Source organism: Anarrhichthys ocellatus, unplaced genomic scaffold (genome assembly GCF_004355925.1).
Source record: "Anarrhichthys ocellatus isolate YVR2014 unplaced genomic scaffold, GSC_Weel_1.0 scaffold5319, whole genome shotgun sequence".
NCBI lineage: Eukaryota > Metazoa > Chordata > Actinopteri > Perciformes > Anarhichadidae > Anarrhichthys > Anarrhichthys ocellatus.
The window spans coordinates 174-3583 of NW_022285293.1; the positions used below are offsets into that span (position 1 = coordinate 174).

Genomic DNA, 3410 nt, shown 5'->3' on the forward strand with positions numbered 1-3410 from the left:
CTATGCTAGCTTTCTCTCCGCTCGCTCGCTATGCTAGCTTTCTCTCCTCTCGCTCGCTATGCTAGCTTTCTCTCGTCTCGCTTGCTATGCTAGCTGTCTCTCCTCTTGTAAAGACCACAAACACAGCGGACATTAAGGAACGCTGTTGTGTCTTTTTTTCATATTTTCCCTAGACAAACAATATATAATCTCCCTCTCTTCCTCTCTAGGCTGGACAAGGAGATGGAGGAGAGCGACCGGAGGCTTGTGGCACTCACGGAGGAGCAGAGCGAGGAGCAGCAGAGGTGGCAGGAGGAGCTGGATGAGCTGAGGCGACAGATGGAGCGAGCGAGGAAGGAGGCGCGGGAGGCCGAGCTGAGGGCCTTAAGGGATGAGATCGCCGCCGTGGAGAAGCAGAGGGACGTCGCCATGGCTCGCATCGAGGGCTGGCTCAGAGAGGTACGGATGCCAGGAGGGGCGATCAATGATGATCACCAATGATCCATATTACCAGATACAGATCCCTTTGATGTTTGATTATAGCAGCTGGTCTACAAGGACCCAGACACCGTCCCAACAAATCATTTCAACGCTCTGAAGTCAGTAAACCATCAAAACTACTAAATGTTATACTTTTTACTTTGTTTTAGTAATTTATAGTGTTTTCTTTCTTCATAAAAACACAATTCAAATGATAAGGAAATAAAAGATTGTATTTTTATGGATTAAAATAAATCTCATTATTTTAATGAAGTATAATAATGTTCTTAGAGCTCGTGTTAGAAGTTAAACATCATAATTCATCTCTAATATCTATTTTATATTAACCTGAAAACATCTCCTTCAAACTACTGGATTTATTCAAGTTTATCACCAAAACTACATTTTACAGATGACATGTGAACACATCATGACAACGTTATAATGTACCTTCAGCCAGTACTCATGTTCACTGAGCAGAGCCTGAAGGCATCATCATGTAACTGGTGAACCTCCGTTGGTTAGCCGTTAGCGGTGCTGCTAACGTTACTAGCTCTCCTCCTGTTGGTTAGCCGTTAGCGGTGCTGCTAACGTTACTAGCTCTCCTCCTGTTGGTTAGCCGTTAGCGGTGCTGCTAACGTTACTACCTCTCCTCCTGTTGCTTTAAACACTGATTGGTTGTTTACAATGAAACATGATCAGAGACTAGAAACACATGTTCTACTGAGTCTGTAAAACTTTATTTACACTCTGATGGTTAACGTTAAACTGTGACTATCTGTGAGGGGTCAGTACGGATCGCCAGTGTGCGATATAAAACACGTTGACCTTGTGTGTAACCTGTACCAGGTGGGTCAGTACCTGAACACCGTCCGGGTGGAGTCCCCGCAGGAGTTCCTCCACGAGCGGCAGAAGTGGGAGAAGAAGGAAGGTCTGGTCCGGAGGAACCGCGCCGAGCTCCAGAGCCGCTTCCAGGAGGTCCTGCAGCAGCTCCAGCAGGGTCGGGAGTTAGAGTCCCTCCCCAGGATCAACGTCCCGTCTCTGCCTCAGGTCCCCATGGTAAGACGTAAAAGATATGTCTACAAATTGAGGACGTATAAGAGTAAGACTTGTTTTCTGTTAGGTTTGAGAAGATTTACTTCTTATCTTTACCGAATCTTCTTTCCTCCCACAGGCCGACCTGAGGTTCAATCAGGTGATGCAGCCACTGGTCCGCCCCCAGTTCATGCCCCCCCCTCCTCCATTCCCAATGAACCGACCCTTCCCTCCCCAGAGACACCCGCTCCACTACCAGCCCCCCTATCAGCCCCCTTACCATCCCCAGTACCGTCACCGCTACCAGCACCTCCCATCGCCCCGTCTCCAGTTCCAGCCCCCCCTCCCACACCCACTCCCCCTCCCCCCCCAGCACCAGCCCCTCCACATGCCTCCGCCTCAGTTCCAGCCCCACATGAGGGTGACTCCCCCTCCCAGTCTCTCTCCGTCGCCTCCCGTTCAGCCCATCCACCCTGTAGCTGCTTCCCCTCCTCCCACCGCCGCCGGCTCCGCCCCCGCCGGCAAACTCGACAAGATCCTGGAGAGGCTCAGGACTCGTTTCCCACAATGCACCAGGGCCCAGCTGATGTTGCTGCTGCAGCAGGTGAAGAGCTCCCGCGGCATGCTGGCCGGCATGTCCATGGAGGAGGTGATCGAGCAGGTCGGCTTCAAGCTGGCGCAGAGCGAGCGGTCGGCGCCTGGGCCCATCAGCCGGCCCGCTCCGCCGGGCCCCATCCAGAGGCCGACGGCAGCGGCGGCGGCCGGTGGTGGAGGTCCGGCGGTCGGGGTCCATAAACTCTGCCTGATGTGCCAGAACCACGTGGATCTGGAGAGCCGCCACCCGCTGAGCTGCTCACACACCATCCACAAAGACTGCATCAGGGTCTGGCTGCAGTCCAGCAAGAACAACTCGTGCCCCTTCTGCCCGGGGAAGTGACCCGACAACCCTGTACTGGACTCTGAACCGGGCCGCTCCAAAGATGACTCTGTTTCTAAAAACACAACCGACAACAGAGACGTGGAGAGCAACAGTTTAAACAATAACCTGAGTGATGCTTCAAACATCCTAGTTTGACTGATGGGTTTTTATTACATTTTTATTTGTTTGTTCAACAAAACTCTATTTTTCTCAATGTTGTCTGTTTATTGTTGGTTGTCGTCTCATCAGATGCAGCCAAACAAGATGCTTTTGCCAAAATAATATTGTTTGTGACATCAAAGAATGAATAAAAACACAATGTTAACTTTCACGTCTTGACGTTTTAAATGTTGTCTAATGCTAATTGTGACATGCTAACAGTTAGCATGCTATTCATTATGTACAGTGTAATTTAATGTCAGTTACTCAAAATACTTAACTTAAGTACAAGTTCCAGGTACTTTTACTTGAGTATTTTATTCTACTACGTTGTCAATGCAGAACCTTTACTTGTAACAGATATACTTAATATAGTTATTTTTATATACATATATTAAGTCATTTTTTCACAGTGTGGTATATGTACCTTTACTAAAGTAAAGGGAAACTGATCATGTAACATTTAGCATGGTAGCATGCTAATACAGCTACAATTAGCATGCTAATATATCATGATCAATATTATCAGTATTAACGAACTGGAGTTAGCATTCCAGTAACATTTAGCATGGTAGCACAACATGCTACGGTCAGAATGGAAATCAAGACTTTCTTAATAAATGTTAAAAACACAGGTGATATTAATCGGTGAACTTTAGGGGTGTTGGCCGACTTTGGACAGAGCCATGCTAGCTGTTTCGCCCCCTGCTTACACTCACTATGCTAAGCTAACAACGTCCTACTCCAGTTTACACACGAGATCATTCACGTGCTCCTCTGATAATCCTACGTTGATGGCTGTTTTCAGTATTTGCATGGCAGCGAGAAAAAAAAAAAA

The 3410-nt window shown here is 47.9% G+C and overlaps 1 protein-coding gene across 1 annotated transcript; it reads left to right on the plus strand.

Moving 5' to 3' along the window:
* Window positions 1–175: 175 nt before the first annotated feature.
* Window positions 176–2991, plus strand: rnf214 (ring finger protein 214; the record flags this gene model as incomplete). The annotated part of the gene is made up of 3 exons (XM_031841806.1): window positions 176–438; window positions 1309–1518; window positions 1634–2991. Coding segments are annotated over 3 exons (1271 nt in total), but the record flags the coding sequence as incomplete, so codon positions are not given.
* Between the last annotated feature and the right edge of the window lie 419 nt (window positions 2992–3410).